The sequence below is a fragment of the Urocampus carinirostris genome, chromosome 10, assembly GCF_059441175.1.
Source record: "Urocampus carinirostris isolate Australia breed hairy pipefish chromosome 10, RoL_Ucar_1.0, whole genome shotgun sequence".
Lineage (NCBI taxonomy): Eukaryota > Metazoa > Chordata > Actinopteri > Syngnathiformes > Syngnathidae > Urocampus > Urocampus carinirostris.
This window is the reverse complement of record NC_142358.1, coordinates 33,137,252-33,160,087: the sequence shown is the minus strand read 5'-3', so window position 1 is coordinate 33,160,087 and position 22,836 is coordinate 33,137,252. Positions and strand designations below refer to the sequence as shown.

At 39.0% G+C, this 22,836-nt stretch overlaps 1 protein-coding gene across 2 annotated transcripts; it reads left to right on the top strand.

Moving 5' to 3' along the window:
- The first annotated feature begins 1,964 nt into the window (after positions 1–1,964).
- Positions 1,965–16,645, top strand: LOC148358778 (uncharacterized). Of its 2 annotated transcripts, none has more exons than XM_088346386.1 (7): positions 1,965–2,276; positions 6,047–6,261; positions 8,895–9,140; positions 11,592–11,702; positions 11,836–11,905; positions 11,977–12,198; positions 14,954–16,645. In XM_088346386.1, exons 1-7 carry the CDS (start codon positions 2,018–2,020, stop codon positions 15,397–15,399), a joined length of 1,569 nt encoding a protein of 522 aa, XP_088202512.1. In that variant the 5' UTR covers positions 1,965–2,017; the 3' UTR covers positions 15,400–16,645. The 2 variants fall into 2 exon arrangements, with proteins under 2 accessions (XP_088202512.1, XP_088202511.1); XM_088346385.1 differs by having other exon boundaries at positions 1,966–2,276; positions 11,592–11,729.
- Positions 16,646–22,836: the final 6,191 nt, after the last annotated feature.

The following is a 22,836-nucleotide window of genomic DNA, read 5'->3' as shown; positions in this document are numbered from 1 at the left end:
CATGGTGGTGGCAGCATCATGGTTTGGGCCTGCTTTTCTTCAGCAGGGACAGGGAAGAACATGCGGCGAGACATCAGAGTTGTCTTTCGTCTTGAAGATATCTTTAGAGCAAGTTGAAAATATTGACTTTAGTAAAATTACGTTGCTCTGCATGAAATACATTATCCTCTCTGCCCCATAATGTCACTAAAAAGACTCTGCCTTTTCCTACCAATTGATGCACACGTAAACGAGATGCAATTTTGCGTTTAACCAGCAGTTCAAAACAGAAATCTTCCGAATATCACATGCGATGAAAACTGGTTTGTGGTCTATCATAAAGCTTATTAATGTCAAGACCAGAACGGAAACAGGACCTAACTACATGACGTTTACCACAAGTTTTATTGAAAGAGGAAAGGCTGCGCCCACGATCTGGTGTTCGCTGGACGCGGGAAGCAAGTCGCTCTCGGATTTGGACTGTGATCCGAATATGGAAGTGGATCTTCCGTAGCGAGTGATGGCGGTCTCAGGGAAGGGAAAACTGGTGGGTAGCCGGGACTGGGAGAGCATAGCGTGGTCGGGGTCAGAAACAAGTCGTAAGCTGGGACGGGAGAGCAGACGTGGTCAGGATCAAAACATGTTGTAGCCGGAGACGGGAGCAAAAACAGGACATGTGGGAGTCAGGGTTGAAAAAGGCTTGCCTTGTATAAACAAAGGTTCGCAGACGGACTGACCACAAGGGACTGGCAGGACTGGGTTCAAATAGTGACAGGGAGCCAATTAGAACACGCCGCGGTTGGCACCAAATGAGCGGGCACAGGTGAGTCACATAAGTAATCCTGACAATTGATACAATATTATATTTTTTGCTAGCTATGGGTCCGGATACATCCAATGATGGTAAATAGGATGGAGTAAAGCATAATAACCATAGAAACGAAACTTGCGATTATCAAGAAATATAAAAAATTGCATGGCCGTAACCAGTCAACACCTTTACCGCCCTCTAGCGGCAGGAAGGAAAATTTGTAAAATTTTTGTAGTATTTTCATAGTAGTATTTTGTCATATTTCTTTAGTATTTTTGTATTATTACTGGAGTTGTCTTAGTATTTTGGGGGTAAACAATTCTGTAGTAGTATTTTCTAATCTAGTATTACTGTAGTATTTTTGTAGTAATTCTACACTATATTTTTATTTTCAGAAGGAAAGCAAACTAAATTACGAGGTCCCTGTTTTTAAGCACTATATTTGATATTCTTTAGTTATTGTGTAGTATTTTTGTTGTATTTCTGTAGAAGTATTTTTGAGTGGACACACAAAGTGACAATGTTGGCATCCAAAAAGTTTTATCGACACTTTTAACAGCAGTTTTTTTGGTTTGAACAATTTTATTGACACTATTAACAGCAAATAAACAATGTAAGGTTTGAACAATTTTTTTCGACATTTTTAACAGCAATTTAACAGCAGTTAACCAATGTGCACTGGGCAATACTGTTTTTTTTTGTGTTTTTTTTTGGTTTGAACAAATTTATTGACACTATTAACAGAAAATAAACAATGTGAGGTTTTAACAATTTTTCTTGACACTTTTAACAGCAATTAAGCATATTCACAATTTCGTTATATCTAACAATATGACGTTTGAACACATTTTTTTGACATTTTTAACAGCAATTAAACACATTCACAATTTCATTATATTATATCCCAACAGTATGAGTTTTTTATCGACACTTTTAACAGCAATACTGGGTTCCCTAGAGGTTGCAGGTCCCTAAGCAGCGTCCCTGTATACAAGTTGCAACTTTTTCGTGCTTTATGTGATTTGAAACTCAACTTTACGCACGGCATGAGCTCGTTGTGGCCACCTAGCGTGACGTCACTCCTGTCGTCTGGCTGTATGTCTGTCGTTGTCATCTCTCTCTGCGCTCTGATATGAGGATGATTACGTCACCGTTAGCGACAATGAAAGCCGACCCCCGAATCGCATTGGGCCCCTCACAGGCTTGACGAATGCTCCGCTAGATGCGATGCCGTGTACGGGCCGTTTCTTTTCGTTTCGACGTGTCCTTTCCCGATGTGAGGCGGTCTGCGATAAGGCGTTGAGGATGAGTCAGAGGGCCTTTTCGATCAAGACCCGGGTAGACGCTGCAGGAGGCAAAAGCAATGCGCAATCGATTTCTCTGCCCAAACTCAACCCTCAGCAACGCACCGTCGTCTTCCAAACCAGAACACAGACGCACAAAAACACTCCGGACAAGAAATATAATCCTTACAAAAAAACTGAAGGTATGTTCGCTTGACACGTTCGTTGCCAATAGTTGCAAGGGTGTCAACTGTGTTTTCAACCGAGGGCCACATCGACGTCATGTCTTGAAGTCACTAAATGTGATTTTATGTCAAATAAATGGAGGCCCATAGCAAATTTTAAGCTACAAACCAAGAGGTGGGACAATCGAATTATAGTTTTCTTTTTACACAAACGTTCTGAAAATATATTCCAATATGATATACAAAGCAATATTATCCCTGGAACAATTAATTTTCAACAGGCACAAAAGCTACATTTCCTTGATATGAAAAAAAAACATGACCTGAACATTAAATCAAATAAACCACCATCAGTAGCCTATGATTTATATTTTAGAAAAATAAGGGGCTAAAAAAAAATTCATTTACGAAACTATAATCAAATAAACTGCAACAAGGAGTCTTGTACAGTGAAAACGCAATTCCTGGTGGTGTGTTTTTCAACCAGTGTGCCGTGAGACCTTGTCTAGTGTGCCGCTGGAATTTCCCCAATTTTATCTTTCCAAAAAATCAGGCCATTCAGTATTTTTGCTTTCTTCTGACAAGGAACTGTAATAGCCATCCATATCAGTAGGTGGCAGTGGATTTTTATATTCTTTTTATATACTAATTATCTGCTCATGAGGTAGTACAGTATATTTAATAACTTAATTTGTTTAACATAGTGGTTTAAGATTGCACTGTGAAAAATAAAAGCATAAATAAAGCACATAATTCTTTTTTATTTTAAGTATTATTTTGTTCTTTTTATATACTAATTATCTGCGTATGAGGTCGTACAGTGAAATATGTGACATAACTTCATTTTCAAACATTTTCGACGGAACCTCGGAACTTTTTTATAAATAAAAGTGAACCTTGGTTCAAAAAGGGTTGAAAAACACTGTCCTGGTGTGTTACAATTCTCAATGAAAATCTAAGAGGCCAAAGAAAACCTCAGGGGTTGGATGAGGGCCGTGGGCCTTGATCTCGGTATTTTTAATGTCAACTAACTCAGAGTTTATTATTCAAGTCACAAAAATACATTTGCATTGAAAGAATGTTATTAAACGTGTATTATATGTTAAAAATACCTTTACATAGAAGCTACTCGAGCTACAAGATTTTTGACATAATCTTAAGCAAAGGCATACGAGAGAGAAAATTTACAGGCATTACCACTAAAGATCAAAGATTTTAAGTAATTTGTATTAGTAACATATTTATCTTATTACTGTATTTTTCTGTACAACTACTATTTGAATGCATTTTTAGTGATCAGGGAGATATGATTTACACAGACTCAGGGTTAACCAGGATGCTTTTGGGAGGCCTTGAAAAAAATTAACTGGTTTTCAGTTTTTTTGGATCAGGGAAATTCGCTCAAGATATGAGAAATTCTAGATATGACGACAAAATGGGGACAAATCAATCTCATTTGTAGTATTGCTGTGTAGGAAAATCTCTTGGGAGATTTCAAGGATCATTTATTTCTCAATTCGACTCGTTGGCATATATATTGAAATACTTTACAGGTGTGCAGTGGCATTCTGGGAAATGTCATTTTTAGTCAAAGCACTCTTTTGACCCATTTTTTTTTTAGATACTCAGACATTTTAAGCTCTCGCGGGCCACATCATATCGTGTGGCGGACAACATTTGACCCACGGGTCATGAGTTTGATACATGAGGCATTGCACGATGACAGATATTGAGTACCAGTCAATCTCAGCTAATTGCTCCCCTTATTAATGATTGCAATTCCACTTATTAAGTGACGCTAAACCTTACAAATACAACGGGGCACCTATTTACTTAACGCAAGACAGTCTATGTAGAATTTAAAAAAAAAGGTCTTTTCTAAAAATAGTATTTTTCCCAATTATACAACTCTTCCAAGATCTTTCTTAGTTCTTGTCCCACAGTATTTTCCGATTTCATCAGTTCTACTGATAGTTTTACTACGTAACAGAAAACATCACAATTTAGTTGAATTGGCAACAAAGATAGTGTCAGCTCCCATTTTGTGATTGAACTGTAATGGACACTGGCCTTTTCTTACTTTCACCATTTTCATGTTACACTAACAAATATGAACAAACAAAAAACACCTGGGGACGAGGATGAAATTACTCTCCATCCGACCTCAACTTCCCCCATTCCACCTACCTAATGTGTTCCGCCCTTAACAGCTTTGCTAAAAGTAAAGGTAAAAACAAATATGCATGTTAATAAACACATATTTGATAAATAACTTTAAGAACACCTCATTAATGCTCCGCACCTTTAAGTATTTTATCATTTTTCTAGGAAAAATATGTAGTCTAAATGTAAATTGTAAGTATGGTACATTACTCTGCAAAAATGATAAAATCAAAGTATTCTTTTTTAAATTGCGCAAAATGTTTCTGATTCTTTTATTTATGATTTACTCCTGAAATAAGTCAGAACGTAGTAAATGAAAAAATAACGATAATTTTTAATCTCACTTAAAGATTTTTTTCGAGTAAAACAACATGAAATTGTTGTAAAACCTAAAAACTGGTCAAATGTATTCAAATCCAAAAACAAAACAAAATGTTGAACCAAAATGAATAACCTGTTCTATGTCTTGAGTCAGAATCATCACACATGGTAAAATAAAACCTTGATATTCAATTTTTTTTAGGCAACATAACTTAAACTTTAATGACACTGCTGCCAGGAATATTTTTAAAAAATATTTTCAAAGGACAAATGTGCCTTGGCTCAGAGAAAAAAGCTGAAAAACAGTAGTTTTGAGATTTTCCTTGCTCTCATGTTGGTTTCAGATCAGGGGATTGTGTAAAATACCCTTTAGTTTGTAATGGTATGTAGTCTGTAAAGCTCTTTGAGACTTCTTGCGATTAAGGGTTACACAAAAAACTTGACTACTGTAAGTCATGTGTCAAACAGGTCCATGGCTCACATCTTGGCTTTCTCTTATGTGTTAATTCCTATTATTCATTGGTTTCAATTACCAACCTAGATATACAGGAACTAACTCATTTGATTTTGCTTTTATTTGACCTTATATATTCCTCTACAAAAACGTTTCAATAATCATTAGTTCTGTCCTAGTAGAAGTACATTTTCCATGTCTGTTGGCAATTTTTAAGTTATTTTTCCTTGTTTTTCTGCTCTGGGCTTGCTTTATAATATAACATTTCCTTCTACCCTGTACAAGTTAAAGTTGCCCAATGCTCTGTGCAGAAAGGAAGCCACAGACCAAAACTCAGGCCAGTAGGTCTAGTGTTCTGTTCAATTCTGGTAGTATTTTGCTAAGGACAGAAAAACAACATGGGGATAGATAGATAGATAGATAGATAGATAGATAGATAGATAGATAGATAGATAGATAGATAGATAGATAGATAGATAGATAGATACTTTATTCATCCCCATACGGAAATTCACAGTAGTATCCAGCAGTGTCCTTGTGTTGAAAAATAAAATAATACATTAGAAAATATATAATACAAAAATACCTAAGATAACGTCTTGATATAGAGTATTTAAATAATGCTACGGAAAATACACACTGTGATAAAAATAGCGTAATATGCAAATGTGAGGGTGGGGTTTAATGTGGGCTTTTTCTCCCCCGGGTGGAGTTAAAGGGCCTCACGCCATGAGGAAGAAATGACTGTGACAGCAGTCTGTCTGGAGACATTTAATCAAAATGGAAAAGGTTTATGATACTGTATTTTTTATCAGTGGCAATTCAACTTAACAACTTGAATGTTTTTCAGAAATTAAGCTCAAGTTGCCTCCAATTAATAATGGTACCAAGGCCAGGATCCATTCGTCCTACTCAAACAGCATCAACGAGCTGAAAAATCAGAACTATGATCTCAAACTGCAACTGGTGGAGGTCAAAACCGAGACTAAGCTGCTGAAAAAAGTGCAGCATCGCCACACGGTGGCTCTACATCAATTCCAAGATTCCGAAGAGGGAGTTTCTGAGGTGAGTGACATGACATCATTGGTTTGTTCGAGGGGACAGTGTGTGGTATTTGAGCACCCGATGTCACTGTGTTGTGTAGTGCAGCCGAAAGCGAGTGCTACCAAGCACAAGGAAAATTACAAACTACGAACAATCAAAGTGACAAAACCACATCATTTTTCTTCTTTTTTCCCCAACCCTTTTGCAAGTTTCATGAAATGCAAAGTTAATAAAAATTTCTCAACCTACCAGCAAGAAAAATAAAACGTTTTTATGATAGTTCAGGTATTCGCTTATGATTCAGATCAAGCGTTTTCAGTTTGTTTTACCACTATGAGGCGCTAAGCAATGGACAATATCCATTGAAATACTTTTTTTTTCTAAATATTAATGTCTATTCCAATTGATTCTATTTTAAAAGCATTTTTACTTGTTTTTATAGTAAGTAAAAAATACAACGCTAAATTGTTTTCATTATCCGACACTTTTTATAATTTTGACTATTCTTTCCCTGATTTCAATAAAGTAAAGGTAAGTAAAGAAAAGAGAAAAGATCATTGGCCATCAAATAATTTTGCTTAAAGATACATTTTATAATTTTAATGGAAAAATAAGTTAAATATATATTAAAAAAATAATCAAATAAAAAAATACACATTGATATGATAGGTCATATATTTTTGCTTATTATTTAAATCAATTTTTAAACAAAAATAAGTTCTTTACCACTGAGGCGCTAAATATACACTATCCCTTTAAGATAAAAAACCTTCCTATCTTTAGAATAAAAAATAATAATTGCATGTGGTTGACAGCAAATATTTCTGTTGTGTCTTTAAAGAGACAGTATGTATTATTTAGTGCCTTCTATTGGTAAAAAAAAACCTCATTCATTAAATAAACAGCATTGATTTTAATATAACTGATCCCATTGATAAAAATAAATCATCATCGGGATCTTTATTGATCTTGAGGAATATTTTTTGACACTGTTGATCATACAATATTAATCAATACGTTCAAAAACACTACAATCAGAGATGTATTTGTCATGGCTACAAAGCTACCTGCTTCACAAACAATAATATTTTATGGTAGGATGTTTATATATGTAATCGACAATCAATAAACTGCGGTGTGCCCCAGGGATCCGTTATGAGACTACAGCTTTTTGCACAATCTATTAATGACATATGTTCAATATGAAAATAATCTTTATTAATATTGTTTGTGGATGATACAAAATGTGTGTTGATAACAACCTAAATAGATCCATGTAACGAAAATCTATAAGTCAAATTTGGTTTGATTATGTTAAATCAGATGGTTTAATTGGAAATGTTAATCGTATGGTTATTATCTCACTTCATATTAAGTCGTGTTGATTATTTTTTCTTTTTGAAAAGAAAAATCATGATAAAATGTGGTTCATTTTAAAAATAGTACCTTGTTATAATAATTTGGTAGCATTATTTTGTTAATTTGAAAAGTGGTAAGGCCAGGGGTCTTGAACGTGGTGCCTGTAGGCAACAGGCAGGCACCCAAAAGAACACTTCTGTAGCCCGCGGACATGTCCTTTAAATAGTTTATCATTTTCTGATCATTGCGATTTTCTAGTAAATTTGATTTCTAACTGACATGATGTTTTAGTGGTTGACTTTATTAAATATTAATTTAAACCTGGTAATCACCCAGTAACAACGTAGTAATAACGAGTTATTATTTTAGAAATGTAAATCAAATTGGTAGTCCTTTGCACCAATCAGTAACAAAGAGTAGCTTTCAGCTGGTTTAGACTGTCAAGGGGACGGGACCAAGAAAAGCTTACCGTCAGCTCTTTTTTACTTCTTTTTTTCCAAGATGTTGATTTTTAATCATTGTAAGGTTGTTTTTGAGGAACAGAGAAAAGATGAAAATGTCAATCAATCAATCAATCCATCAATAGTTAGCAAAATAACTGAAATATCATACTGTTAACATGTGTTTTTTTGTAAATACTCGTACATGAAAAAATGTGTATGTGTTTTACATAACATGAGGCTTACCTAGAGGTAGCTGACATGCTTTTTCGCCATCTTGTACCCCCAAAAATTAATACATTGTGAAATTCTGGTCAAATAAAGCGAGAAGATACAATTACACCTAGTGTTTAAATATTACACAATGTCCCATTATCCATTATCTGCACCGCTTATTCTCAGTAGGGTCACGGGGGTACTGGAGCCCTTCTGAGCCATCTTCGGGCAGTGGGCAGGGGAGACCCTGAACTGGTTGCCAGCCAATCGCAGGGCACATAGAGACAGACAACCATTCACTCGCTCATTCACACTTAGGGACTGACAACCTGACAAGCATGTTTTTGTAATGTGGGAGGAAACCCACGGAAGCACGGGGAGAACATGCAAACTCTGCACAGGAAGGCTGGTAGCTGAATTTGAACCCGTGACCTCAGAACTGTACCGCGTTTGTGCTAACCACTCAGCTGCCATGCTGCCACATGCAATATCCCTTTAGGGGAAAAATTATTCCCATCTTTAGAATAAAAAATAATAATTGCAAGTGCTTGGCCTCAAATATTTGTGTGTTAATCACAAATCGGTATTGTCTTCAAAAGCAAGAAAGTAATGATCACACAACAAACTCATTCCTCCTAGGTGCTAAATCAGAATGACGGCGAGGTCCGGGACTTGCAAAAGTTGCTGTGCGGGACCCGCACATGCCGCAATAACTTGGCCTGGAAGCTCCAAGTCACAGAAAAGGAGCTGACCAATGTCAAAGACAGGATCACTCACCTCCAGCAGAGAGTCATCAAAGAGCAGTCTTTGCCGGCAAAGGATGAACTATCCCGCAAGCTCAATGAGGTCTCCATAGAGCTGCATGAGAAGGACAAGCGAATAAATGTATGTTTGAAAAAAATCTGGATAAGGTAAAACCAACCGATTTATAATGCGAGCGATCATATATTTTATATTTTGTAAATAACCATTTTATTGTTTAGTTTGCAGGTGCAGACACATTACTTTCATGTTCAGTTCAGGTCATGTTTGGTCACTTTACATTAAGTGCCTATTTGTTGTCAGGCAGAATTATCAGCACACAATGCGTGCCCTTTTGGTCAACAAACACATACAAAGATCAATCGGTAAGTGGGGTTGATAGGGACCAGAAGCCCCCCGACTGAGAGTATACAACTGTCACAAAATAATGAACCATACATCTACAAATGAAAACACAGAACACAGAATTGCATTTGAATATATGTTTTTAATGTCATTATACACAAGTACAGTGGAACCTCGGTTCTCGACCATGATCCGTTCCAGAACCCTGTTCGAAAACCGATTTGTTCGATCACCGAAAATCGTTTTTCCCATTAAAAGTAAAATCGTTTTAATTCGTTCCAACACCCTGAATGTTTACCATGAACGTAAACATGAAGCTAACCCAGGCTAATCGTACATTTGCGTTAGCGTAATCTTCCGTACGAAAGATTACGCTAACATGAACGTGTACAACTAAAAAAATCGGGTGATTTACACGTCATTTAGCACCCGGGTCTCCACAAAAAGTAGTGAGCGGTTAAAGGATAAAGAAAATAATTATGAATAGGATTTCTTACCTTTGTGGTGCTCAGCAGAAGCCATGCTGTATGTATAGCAAGATCGGAAACTCGCACACTTTGTTCATATTTTGCTATTATTTCTTTCTTAAATGCAATAGTTGTACGCACTACTCTTCTTTTTTCACCGGTAGCAACTTTGCTGCTTGCACCGACCTTCTTCCGAGGCATAATTAGGGGCTAAAACACTCCGTTCACCGATATTTAAAGCAAAAGCGAAAAGAAGTGCGCGCGCACGTCATAACAGTTCTTCACGAGGGGTGGGGGCAATCTACACCCGTATGCCGCTCAGCATCGCACATTAGCGTACCGGCGTTCGATCTCCGATTTTTTGAACGAAAAGCGAAGCAAGAATTTCTCGAAATTTTTGGTCAAGAACCGATTTGTTCGAACTGAGAGGCGTTCCAAAACCGAGGTTCCACTGTACCTAAAAATTGAAGGGCTTCTCAGTGTTAGAAAGCGATTTAGAGAGCGGACGGTTCGCTGCACGCTAGCATCAGGGATTGCCGGTTGATCCGGGTCTTCGTAATAATTAAAATACAAGAAGGTCGTCTATTTTATGGGTAGTGGATCTGGCATTGAAGTAATGTACACGAAAATACAGGACAATTCTTAGTGTATAATACAATTGTTCAGTGTTTCTCAACTAGTGGGTCGGGGGCCTTTGCCATGGCAAAATAATCCTAAAAAAAACTGATGCCCTGCAAATGGGAGTTGACATCTACCATTTCACACCACAGAAGTAGACAGGTAACGTTTGTTTACACATGTTGATCATGGCCAAACGCATATACAGCCAAGAATATTTGAGATTTGGATTTTATGATGTTGAAGACAAAGAAAGACAATTCTGTGTTTTTGTGCAATAGATCTCAGAAGTTGCACTTTTATTTGAATCTTTTTGATTATGTAAAAAATGGCTGAAGCTACTAAAGTTAGCGTTTTGAATTTCATAAAAAAGCTGCTAATTAAATGATTAAAGTGAATACTACTTTGTTTTGGTTTAGCCTGTCATTTTATTTAAAATAAAACAAGCATAATGGTCCGGGCATTCTTCTTGGACGAGGTTGTTGGGGCCATGGTTTGTTGAAAAAGCGCTAGGGAGCTACCAGGGAGTGCCAAAGAGCCGCATGCAGCTCCAGAGTAGCTTGTACACAAACACAGATGTGTATCGATTTTGTAAGTATTTATTGGGGGTGCCTTGACAGGAAACATAGCTAAAAACACACCTAGAATCCTAATGTAGTCCTTTGTTGATTTTCCACAAAAATCGATTCCGCCGTTTTGGTGCCTATAAGCTACCTACGAACACACAAAGACACACCCAAATCACAATTTAAATATAATGATGTGGTAAATACAAAAATAAAATAAAATAATTAAAAAAAGTAAATGTTTAGTACTACTGTTTTAAACTGCAGAGTCCTTTTATTTCTGAGGATGCAGAAGGGGTCCGTAGGAACACCACGACACTCCACCAGTAAGAACCTTAACATCAACATCCATAGTTGCTCCCGCAGTCTCTGCTTGTAGCAAAGCACCACCGTTGTCTGTTTCCTCTCATTCACTACATTTGATAAGTGGATTTTTTTTGGGATTTGTGTCGCGGCATTTGATTAGGGTAAGATGGTGGGTCCTGAAGTCAGACCAGTTGAAGACCACTGCAATAGATCATATCAGGAGATATTGAAAGCTTGGCGTGGGGTCCTTTACTTTGAAATGTGCATTACAGGATTTAGAGAGGTGTAACCAATTGCTTCGAGGCTCCATCAACCGCCAGGCAGCAACAGAACACAAGAAAATCAACACAGCCAGAAAGACATCTTTCTGCCTCCAAACACAGGTTTATGAATTATCCAAGGAAACTCGGGTAAATGAATATATTGGGGAGATTTTGAATTCTATACGAATTATTTCCCTCAATAAATTGTATTGAGCCATAAACCTGCTTAACACTCTATTGTGGATTCAAACAGGACATGAAAAGAGAGATGGAAATACACAACATTTATGCCTACAGACTCCAGAACCAACCCAAAAAGCGAGGTGCACCAAGGAAATAACTAGACTTTGTTGATGCTGTCAGCGGTGTCCTAAGACTCATTTATGATTCACAGGCAAACAGCACAAAATGGTGCAGACCGAGGTCGTCGACTCCGCGCCGCTAAGCGATGACGACAGTCGAGCTAAGTCAGAACTTTCTGATTCCGAAGACAAACTGCTGTCTCTTTCCAAATCCGCCGCTAATGCCGAGGATGAGAGACGTGCGTACGAGGAAAGCTTAGCTCGGGAATCGTCCCTCAACGAACGGCAGAAGAGTGAATTGGCCGATTCATCAGGTGAGTTACCAACAGGACCGACACAAGCCTTAATGGGGCCCTAAGCAAAGTTAGATTTGGGGCCCCCTACTACTTGTTCATTTGCATAGCTACTAGAACTCATTCTAGTAGCTATGCCAATTACTCCACTATATTTTAGTGTCAGGGAATGACATTATTAAGACTATTTAGTGGCTATATTTGCACAGATAAAACACATGTATATAGTTTAATCCTACATGATTATGGCAGACAAGAACTTACGTCCGTTCTGGATGGAGTCCAAACCGAGAGAGGGAGTGGTTTATTTTGCGTCAGAGAAATCAGTAACCACAAGAACATGACTTCAAAATAAAAGAATACAAGATTGATAAACGTACAAGAGATATAATTACACTCATTGTTGAAACGTTACTTTATGTGTGTGTCTGTATGAGAAACATTGTTTTTATATTTAATAATATAAAAACAAGCTAATTACCTTGAGACAGAAATTCAAGAGATTTACATTGAAAACCTGACATTTAGTTTTTCTAGCTTTAATGCTCCAGGGGTGGGCAACTATTTGGAGTCGGGGGCCCGGAAGTGACATGTTATACTTCTTTTGAAATACAGTGGAACCTCGGTTTTCGAACGCCTCTCAGTTCGAACAAATCGGAGTCTGACCAAAATTTTAGAGAAATTCTTGCTTCGCTGTTCGGTCAAAAAATTGGAGTTCGAACGCCGGTAATGGGGGAGTGCGTACGCTAGGGTGTGATGCTGAGCGTCGTGACCAACTGTTATCGCGTGCGGACGTGCTTCGTTTTGCTTTTGCTTTTAATATAGGTGTACGAAGTGTTTTAGCCCTTTTTTTTTATTTTTACACGTTCATGTTAGCGTAATCTTTCGTAGGGAAGATTACGATAACGCGAACGTACGATTAGCCTGGGTTAGCTTTATGTTCACGTTAAACATTCAAGGTAAACATTGAGGGTGTTGGAACAGAGCCCCCTTTCCAATGAACCGCTCACCACTTGTTGTGGAGACCCGGGTGCTAAATTACTTGTAAACGACCTGATTTTTTTATTTTTACACGTTAATGTTAGCGTAATCTTTCGTACGGAAGATTACGATAACGCGAACGTACGATTAGCCTGGGTTAGCTTTATGTTTACGTTAAACATTCAAGGTAAACATTCAGGGTGTTGGAACGGATTAAAACGATTTACATTATTTTTAATGGGAAAAATGATTTCGGTGATCGAACAAATCGGTTTTCGAACAGGGTTCTGGAACGGATTATGGTCGAGCATCGAGGTTCGACTGTATTAGGTCCCTGTTTTAAGCACTTTATTTGTTATTTACTGTAGTTTTTTTTAAATGTATTTCTGAAGTCAGATTTTTCTTTAAGTTCTGTATTTTTTGTAGTGTTCCTGTAGTTTTATTTTTGTACTATTTTTGTAGTATTTCTGGAATATTTTTTATGTATTTCCATATTTTTTTTAGTATTTCTGTAACATATTTTGTATTTTGAAAGTAAATTTTTTTGTATAGTATTTCTGTAGTATTTTTGTTGTACAGTGTAATCATATTTTTATTTTTGGAGTATTTTTGTGATATTTCCATATAATAATTTTTGTAGTAAACCTCTTGTAGAAGAATTTTTGTAGTTATATTTCTCTACTAGTTTTTTTTTCAATATGTTATAGTATTATGTACTGGTATATTTTTTTGTATTTCAGTAGAAGTATAATGGACGTATTTCCAAAGCATTATTTTAGCAATGGTAACCAAAAAGCCTTAGCAAAAAAAATGTGTGGTTTGGTCACTTTCAGTGTCTGTAGATTGTATTCTTCCCTTGTGCTCCTTAGCACTCGTTTTCAGTTGCGACATAGAGCGACAGATAGTGGTCAAATAATACACACTGTCCTTTTAAAGGGACAGTAACCAGACCACCGTTGGTGTATCGGATTATTTTTTTGCCATCAGATCAATAACCAAAGTGAATATTCGTTATCCAACCAATGGATATCAGTCTGTAAAAATCCTTATTATCATTTGTCCCTATTTGATCTATGTAGAATTGAAGTTAACAGACTCAAATCAAACAACCTATAGTAACAGAATTGTTGTCTTGTGAATTAAAATTTAAATAAATCACAAATTTTGCATCCACACGCAGCCCTTTTCACGTTTCTGAAGCTACTTGAAGTTCTTCGGGATCCATTTCCACATAAAACAAAAACACACAAAAACGTGATGCATGACCACAAAAGTGCTAATTTGATTACTATGTTTTGTACCCATGCAAACAGGTTGCAGGTTTTAATTCTAATTAAAGGGACCTTGTGTATCATTTAACACCTAAAGTAATTAAAAATAACAATATTAATTTGACTAATGCTAAACTATGATATAAACTTGACTTTTTGTAATACTTCTAGGTCAACAAATTTGTAATAATATTACACAACATATAGGGAGCTGATATGATTTTACACCAACTTGCTGCCAATGGTACTGTTGAATAACAACATCTTTGTGACGGGCTTGGCAAAGAAATGAGAAAAATAATGCAGTTTGATCACTTTGAGTCTCCGATGTATTCTTCCTTGAGCTTTATTTAGTTTTTCGGTTGCACAGCACAATATAGTGAGATCCCATGGTCAAATATTACACAGTGTCCCTTACAAAAATCGTATTCATGTAAACGTCTACAGTGTAAAACCCCAAAAATCACAACACTTTGGAAAATCCGTATGCTAATAACACTACCAATGCACATGATTTTTTTTAGTTTCAGAGGTTACAGAGCTTCCCTCCCAGCCACCTGACTCGAAGTTAACTGCTGAGGACGACGCATCAGACGCCAGGAAATCGGAATCGGTGCCAGAGCAGCAGCCGAAACCAGAAGAAAATGCAGAGCCTTGGGTCCCAACACCACCAGTCAAGAAAGTGCGCCCCAAACACCTAAAGAAAAGGAAATACTTTTTCTCATCCGTGGTTGAGAATCTTCACAGAGGAAAACCAGCCTACCCCGGGCTGACCTTAGCCGAATACAGACAATTACTGAGACAAGGGAAGAGAGTCTCTCTGAGTCGACCGCGCTCTTCCAATTCACCTGCTTGGAAAGCGGATTCCATCGCCAGTCCGCGTTTGGCCCACACTCTCCGATCAGAAGCGCCCCCGATAACGCCCGTCCCGGATTTGGAGCCTGACGCTGATACCCAGTCACAAACATGAGCACAATTTTCACTCAACTCTGTTGAGTATTTGACATTATGTTGCTATTGCCCTGCTGCCATTTTGTAACAGCTGGTTTTAACAGCAGTTCACTTCTAAGGATCAGGTCTTTTTAAGAAAATACAGTTTTAACAGGATGAGAAATACTCAGTCCCGACTTCAAATTTAACGAGAATGCATCTGCACACCAATCACTCCTTGGAGGTGTCAATAAAAGCTAAGATTTAGCTTGACATGCATTATGGGACATTTTCTGATAATGATATCGCTTCACCACAAATAATACAAGGCATTGCAGGTATCATTGAACTGAAAAACAACAAAAAAACATTATTGAAAATGAGAAAATCACTGAACCCTGATAACATGTACAAACGATAACGCCGGCTACCTCAAGTCTTCGTGCGAGGTTAGTCATCGTTTGTATAGCTTGGATTAAGGAAAATGATCCTGTAATGTTTTAAGCTTGTTTAAAAAAATAATGGGCACACGGATTGTGTATTTTTTTATAATATTTTAACTTAGCTACCTCAGCCATTTTGAGTCCTACGTCAGAATAAAAGACTCACCTGGCAAGTACAAAAATAAGTTTCAAAATTAGTGAGAGGGCACTAATTTGTGGGCGGCAGTAGCTCAGGAGGTAGAGCGCTCGTCTTGGGATCAAGGGAACCCAGTTCGAATCCCGGCTCGTCCGTGTTACATGTCGAAGTGTCCTTGGGTAAGACACTGAACCCCTAATACCCCCAATAAGCAGGTTAGCGTCTTACATGGCTGCAATACAAGGCCGCTATTGGGAAATGTGGAGCACATTGTAAAGCGCTTTGGGAAGTCATTGACTTGAAAAGCGCTATATAAATGCAGATCATTTCATTTCATTAATTTGACCTCATCTACCTCAGTTTTCTCGAGTATTCCAAGTGTTTGAGCAAGTCTTTTGTAGTCTATTGTATATAAGAAAAGACTTGATTTGTGGGGTTGGAATTCAATGATGCAAGTTCGAAAATAAGCAGAAGAGGAGAGGGCATGCTTTGGATCAATGGACACACTGAAGCGCTTGGTCCTGCCCTGAAGCTCCTGATCCAGGAACCAACCTCCCAACTGTTTTGGGTATGACTGTTTATGCAGCTATTCCATCATCAAATCACCCCTTTGTACATGCATGTGTGTATTTTACTCTATATGTATGTAGTAAATTACAGTAAAGGAATGGAAATATGTTTAATAAAAGAATGTTCTTCTTCCTAAATCAGACCTGATGGTGCGGCAGAAATACCTACACAACACCTGCAATGGTATGAGTCATATTTTGGCATAGACTGGTTCCTTTTCTGACTGACACCATTTTTATCTGCACCTAGGAAGAAACTCAACTGGGATGGGCAACAATAAACGGATTTGTGAACCTGGCTAAATAGATATACTGCATAACTCTTTCAAAAATTTAATTTTTATTACCTAAGCAAATAAAAAGAATTTGTGGTAAAAAAAATATTGTCTGGAGTTAACCAGAATTCTGCTTAATTTTACCCAGGATAGTTTGGAAAGGAAAATCTGTAAACAAGTAAACAACTAAATTGTGGCCCATTCTGGACAAAAGATCCCCAAGTCAGATGGTCTCATCTCATCAGTTACACCGCTTATCCTCAGTAGGGTCGCGGGGGTGCTGGAGCCCATCCCAGCAATCATCGGGCAGTGGGCAGGGGACACCCTGAACTGGTTGCCAGACAATCGCAGGGCACACAGGGACAGACAACTCACTCGTTCATTCACACCTAAGGACAATTTGGACCGGCCAATTCACATGAAATGCATGTTTTTGGAATGTGGGAGGAAACCGGAGTGCCCGGAGGAAACCCACGCAAGCACTGGGAGAACATACAAACTCCACACAGTAAGTCCGGTAGCTGGATTCGAACCCACACAGGAGGTTCCCAAGACCTTAGAACTGTGCCGCACACGCGCTAACCACTGCGCCGCCGTGCTGCCCTCAGCATGAAATATTTGCTCAAAATACCAAAACGATTTGTTGTGAAATGTTTTTTGTTTACTTCCGAGAACAAAGAGGCCCCTCAGGGTGTTTGTGAGGCCGCACATGGCCTCACAGGTAGCTAAAGAAAACCAAGTTCTCCCTTTTGGAGGTTGATCTTTTGGCTGTTCTCAACCCATCGACAGGGACAGACAGAACCACGGGCACTTCAAGCCTTGTGGCTCTGGGTTGGCAGGGTCCCAAGCCTGGAGACCTCAGTTGGCCATCTTAGTCCCGGGCCGTGCAACGCATCCCTTATCCCTTTCCCGGCCATTTATTTTTGGGTAAGGGTTTGCTCCCCTAAAATGAAACAGGTAGCATTGGTTTCCATCTTTAACAGTAACAGGAGATGCCTCCTGATCTGACTCAGATACAGCACCTTCATCAGCTGGTTGTCATTGTTTTTTTAGTGTTAAGCGTCGTTCCGCTCTATAGAGGTGAGCCAGACCTGGGCATTGACAGGCTGACTCATTCTAGATCCTATATCATTGGGAAAAAACTATTTTGGTACGAAATTATGGGTATCACATCATACAATACACATTACAGCATTTGTGGCTTTCAAAGGCTTTTTGTCTGGAAGAGGACTTTGAATCTTGTGAAAAAATAATTTATAATAAGTTACATAAAGACTAAATAATTCAATAAACTAGTTCAAATAAGACGGCACAGCACCTCAGTGGTTAGCGCGTCAGACCTTCATTCAAATCCAGCTACCGGCCTCCCTGTGCGGAGTTTGCATGTTTTCTCTGTGCGGGTTTCCTCCTGATACTCAGGTTTCCTCCCACATTCCCAAAACATGGAAATTGTCTCTAGATATGAGTGAGCGCGTGAATGGTTGTCTGTATGTGCCTTGCGACTGGCTGGATACCAGATCAGGGTGTTACCTTCCCATTGCCTGGAGACTGCTGAGATGGGGTCCGAAATAAGGTGCCTATAATGAATTTTAAACTTGCAAGGAAAACAGGAGAACATTGTATCAAATACCCACAAGATGCAAAAGTTGCAATATGTTAAAAAGGTCCACCCTTGATGTCTTTCTATCAAATCTTCTAGGTTACCCGACACAGAGCCTCCTAATTGCTGGGGTGATCAAAAAACAGCAAAATTATTGACCACTTGTGACAAAGGTGTAAACAGTGCATGATAGTCGAAATAACGAAAGCCAGTGATCAATAAAATTAAAAGCAACAAACAACGCTAGCATCCAATGCAATCTCATTTTTTTTTTGTCCAAAACTGAAAACAAAACTGCAATTCTTACTTGTAGGCAAGCAGAATAAACTTATCAGTTCCATTGCCAGGAGTCTTGCCAAATACGATCATTCTGAAGTGTTTGAAATCCAAACAATGCTGGGATTTGAATGTCAAGTCAAGTCAAGTCATTTTTATTTGTATAGCCCTAAATCACGAAGAGTCTCAAAGGGCTTCACAGATTGTTACACTATATTACACAAACTATTTTCAACCGACAAGAGGAGTAGGTTATTCGTATGCAATGGAGTAGAAGTGAGTTTTAAGTTTAGATTTAAACATTTCCACTGAGGTTGCAGATCGAATCTCAGGGGGAAGAGCATTCCACAGCACCGGTGCCCGGATGGAGAACGCTCTCGAACCAGCAGAAGACTTCTTTGCTCTCGGGATCATCAGAAGACCAGCACTCTCAGATCGTAGGCTTCGGACCGGGACATAGTGGCAGATCAGATCTGAAAGATAAGAGGGAGCAAGTCCATGTATGATTTTGTACAATACTAAGAGAACTTTGAAGTCACATCTTTGGCTAACTGGGAGCCAATGCAGGTTAGCCAAAATCGGTGTTATGTGATCGTACTTTTTTGTCCTGGTTAAAAGCCTCGCTGCGGCATTTTGTACTCGCTGAAGAGACTTGATTCTGGACTTCGGGAGACCGGAGAGTAGTGCATTGCAGTAATCGAGACGGGAGGTAACAAATGCATGAATTATTGTTTCCGCATCAGACTGAGACAGTATTGAACGGATTTTAGCAATGTTGCGAAGATGGAAGAAGGCAGTTCTAGTAATTTGCTTTACATGCATCTCAAAGGATAGATCAGGGTCAAATATGACACCTAAATTTTTAACTGAGTCACTCTGTGTGATGTGACATTTGTCAATGTTCACAGCAGTTTTTGAGAATAAGTCCCGGCATTTAGAAGGACCAATGACTAACATTTCGGTCTTTTCAGAGTTAAGACGCAAGAAATTGAGTGACATCCACTCTTTTATCTCAGTGAGACAGGCCTCCAAATTTCCACAGTTTAGTGTGGAAGATTCCTCCAACGGAAGATATAGTTGAGTGTCGTCTGCGTAGCAATGGAAGCTGATATTGTACTTGCGAATAATATCACCTAATGGAAGCATGTAAATGTTGAAAAGTAGGGGGCCGAGCACTGAACCCTGCGGAACACCGCAGGTAACATTAAAGGGCTCAGATGTCGTTTCACCATATTTAACACAGTGCGTCCTATCTGAGAGGTAGGATTTGAACTACGAGAGGACGGCTCCTGAGAGACCAATCCATTTTTCCAACCGTTCTAGTAGGATATTGTGGCGCACTGTGTCAAAAGCAGCACTAAGATCCAGCAGCAGCAAAAGTGATGAAGCGCCAGAATCCATTGACATTAGGAGATCATTTGTTACCTTGATCAGAGCTGTCTCAGTAGAGTGGTTAGCCCTGAATCCTGATTGCATGGATTCAAAAAGGTTATTCTCGGATATGAAAGCATTCAGCTGCTGTGCCACTACTCTTTCGAGTACTTTAGAGAGGAAAGGTAGGTTTGACACAGGTCTGTAATTACTTAATATTTCTGGATCAAGGTTGGGTCGTTTCAGTGTGGGTTTAATAACGGCGGACTTAAAAGCTGCTGGAACTACACCTGAGGAGAGTGATGTATTTATAATATTTAGAACTGAAGGCCCAAGGACGCTAAAAAGACTTTTAATAAGTGAACCTGGGAGCGGGTCGAACTGGCAAGTTGTCGGTTTGGCCGCATTCACCACTTGTTTGAGATCATAAAGTGACAGTTCACTAAAACCGGCCATTTTCCCAGGGCAGCCACCCTGTCGTGCATCTGTAAATTTCAGTCCTTTAATACGTGTGGTACTAACAATATCTTTTGCAATTTCTTCCTGTATGCATTGAATCTTCTTAGTGAAGAAGACCATTAACTCCTGAGCAGAGTGTGTCGAACTGTCTGCGATAGGCTGTTGCCTTGTAAGCGATGCTACAGTGTCAAAAAGGGCTTTGGGGTTGTTCTTTTGAGACGCAATCACCTTCGAAAGGTAGGCCGATTTTGCAGAGGCAAGGGCCGCTTTATACTTTAACAAGCTGTCACACCAGGTTTGATGGAAAACCTCAAGCTTGGTAGCGCGCCATTTTCTCTCCCATTTCCTGCATGGGTGATTGTGTGGAACCCTTACCCACTTGGGTGCTAGGGGCACCATTTCCTTGGTGCGTCTTGGGGAAGTACAGCCTGGTGGTGCCTATCCCTCTCCAGGCCAATGGTGGCCGCCAGTGGCAGCAATTTTTAACATGACGTATGGGGGGTGGCACAAGATCTTTGAAAAAAATAAATAAAAAACTACTACAATAAATGTGCGCCGAAAAGCGGTTTTGTATTATTTAACAACATATGACTTTGCCGATGGTCAAATGGGTGCCCCTTTGTTGCAGCTTTGACACCCCCTCCTTGCTGCAAAGATATCCAGGTGGGGAGCACTTGGAGGTGTTCTTGCCCAGGGAGTGATTTAGTGTAGAACTGCCACTGCTCCAGGCTAATCAAATTCATACCTGGTCTTTTTTTTTCTTTTTTCACAATTTTGTTGTATTCTGGTGTTTTACTTTGTGATAAATACTAAGAGGCCAGTGCGCCTGTTGGAGAAAATTGCAGGTTCGATAATCGAGAGAAAAGTCTTCTCATATGTGGATAAGGAAAATGGACAGGAGCCAGCCTCGTCGAAGGGAGATACAACTTTATTGATGCGTCAATGAAGATCTCGGAGAGCTGGGAACATGACAGTGTTTTTAAAGCTGGTAGCGACGATTAAGCTTCGATTACACCCCAAAAGGCGGTCCTGTATCACGTATCAAGTACAGAGCGTCCCGTCCCTTGCACGCTATCTTCAAGGAAACTTAATGTCTGCCAAGAGTATCTTCAAGGATGTCTACCCGACCTTTTCCCACAACTGTAAGCAAGTCTTTCTAAATTTCTACATGTATGCAAATCTATTCTACAAATGCAAGTGTATTTACCACAACACGCCATATGAGCCGACAATTTTTTTTTCTCCCACTCTCTTTTCCATCCCTTTTTTCACACTCTCTGTCTCTTTCACTCTCTGTGTCTCTCTTTTTCTCTTCCTTTGTTCCCCTTTGTCCCTTTCTCTGTCTTTTAACTTATTTAGCTATAACTTCATGTTTTCCATTTCTCTCTTTTCCTCTTTCTCTCTTCCTACCCCTTTTGCTTTCTTTTCTCTTGTCTCTCCTTCTGTCTTTCTATTTCTCTTTGGATTTCTTTCTTCCTCTCTCTTTTCCCCCCTCTCTCACGACTTCTCTTTTCATCTCTTTTGTTTCTCACGCTCTCTCCCTCTCCCTCTTTGTCCCGCCCTCTCTCTCCTTTTCCCTTCCCATTTCTCTCATTTCTTTATCTCTTTTTCTTTCTCTTTAATCTACTAGTCCGGCCCCCGACAGAATGTTTTTTCTCTCGTGTGGCCCTCGAGTTAAAATGAGTTTGACACCCCTGGTGTATTGTTTGTTGATGTCATTGCAACATTTATTGCAGCCGGGTCATAATGGAAGGGTGATAACCTTGTTCTGAGGTTTTTTGTTGTTCCTGGCCCTCATGTAGGGTTTAGATCAGGGGATGGTGTAATAATAGTCTGTACAGTCCTTTGAGACTTCTTGTGATTAAGGGCTATACACATAAACATGAGTTGACTTGACTTCTTGATGCCCTACGCCAGGGGTGTCCCAATATTACCACTCTTCAAACCTAGAACAAGTCCAGTAGCTTTTCTTTCCTCTGTCTAACAGCATAGGAGCTACACTCAGGTATTGCTGAGGTTTGTATTAGAGACATTTTTTTTCGCCTCCTGGCCCTTTCCAAAAAATGTTTAAGCCAATGCAGCCCGCGACTCAAAAAGTTTGCCCACCCCTGCCCTACGCAGTGCACGTTATTTGCAAATGCGGGGCTACGGCCCTGGTCCTTTCGCGTGTTGTGAGAATGCGCTAACCACTACCTCTGATAATGCAAGGATTATTAGTCAAAACTGTATTTATTTTACGTGTTAAAAACCACAAATAACTTTACAGACCATTCTTACAACACCGATTTTCTTTTAAGAAATCAAGAAAGAAAAAAAGCCGCATAGACTTTGCGCGTCGGTCGCTGCCA